The 1165-nt window shown below is 64.5% G+C and overlaps 1 protein-coding gene across 1 annotated transcript; it reads left to right on the top strand.

Annotated features, from left to right (window-relative positions):
- Positions 1-443: 443 nt before the first annotated feature.
- Positions 444-1060, top strand: LOC106001888 (tumor necrosis factor receptor superfamily member 4-like; the record flags this gene model as incomplete). The annotated part of the gene is made up of 2 exons (XM_013036836.1): positions 444-723; positions 938-1060. Coding segments are annotated over exons 1-2 (253 nt in total), but the record flags the coding sequence as incomplete, so codon positions are not given.
- Between the last annotated feature and the right edge of the window lie 105 nt (positions 1061-1165).

The raw sequence follows: 1165 nt of genomic DNA, 5'->3' as shown, positions 1-1165 counted from the left end.
TCTCTATCTGCAGCTCCTACGTTAACTTGGTAAAAGACATCCCATCAGAATTCTGTTGAGAAGTTAGAAAGGGGAGGGACATGGGGAGGCCTCTCGGCCCCAAATACCCATTTCTTCAGAGCAGCGGAGGGAGCCAGGGGCACTTACAGGTAAGGAAGGGTGAGTCTGCGTGGGTGTGTGAGCACATGGCTGTGTGAGCAGTGCGTGCTGTCTCGGTGGGTGCGTGGAGATGTGTGCAGGTGAGCAAAGGCCTCTGTGTCCCTCACATGTCCTAATGGCTGGAAGCACTCTGCCTCGCTGTGTGTGCAGCGTGGGTCACCTCGGCCCAGTCCAAGGGCAAGGCGCGCGCCAGCATTCCTGTGAAGTTCCAGACGCTGAGCAGCCATGTCCTCCAGAGGGGACAGACGGACTCTGCTCAGCTAGGGGCAGGGGCAGGAGTGTGTGTGTGTGTGTGTGTGCGCACGCACACACACACTGACACAGGCCTGAGCACACGCCTTCCCCACCACCTGCCAGTCTCCACCCCCATAGCCCTTATAGCCACATCCTCCAAGGAAAAACCCAGACTCCTGTGAAGGCGGAGGACCGAGGAGATGTGTGCAGAGGCGTGGCGGCCTGCAGCCCTGCTGCTGCTGGGCCTGGGGCTCGGAGCCTGGGCGCAGCTCCGCTGTGTTGGCAACACCTACCCTCAAGGTGTCCGGTGCTGTCCTGACTGCCAGCCCGGTGAGTGGCCGGGGCACTGGGGGTCGGGGGCTCTAGCGGAAGGGAGTGATGGGAACGCAGTGCAGGCAATCTGAAGGACTCCAATGACCCCGTGAGCGATGCACCCGGCAGGGGTGGGCCAGGCCCCGCTCTGGCCCAGGGGCGCTGACTCGCTGAGGAAGAGCCCACAGTCCGGGCCACGGCCACCGCGGCTGACCCGCTGACCCCACGGCAGGCAGTGGGATGGTGCGGCGATGCGACCGCACCAGAGACACCGTGTGCCGCCCCTGTGAGCCTGGCTTCTACAACGACGTGGCCAACTATGAGCCCTGTAAGCAGTGCACAAAGTGCAACCACGGTGAGCCCCCGGCCCCACCCCCGCTGCCCTGCGTGCCCGTGCTCCCTCCCCCCCTTGTGCTCCCTCCCCCCGTGCTCCCCGCTCCCCCGTGCTCCCCGCTCCCCC

The sequence above is a fragment of the Dipodomys ordii genome, unplaced genomic scaffold (genome assembly GCF_000151885.1).
Source record: "Dipodomys ordii isolate 6190 unplaced genomic scaffold, Dord_2.0 Scaffold692, whole genome shotgun sequence".
Taxonomy (NCBI): domain Eukaryota; kingdom Metazoa; phylum Chordata; class Mammalia; order Rodentia; family Heteromyidae; genus Dipodomys; species Dipodomys ordii.
The sequence above is the reverse complement of the archived record's forward strand: the minus strand, read 5'-3'. Positions and strand labels throughout refer to the sequence as shown.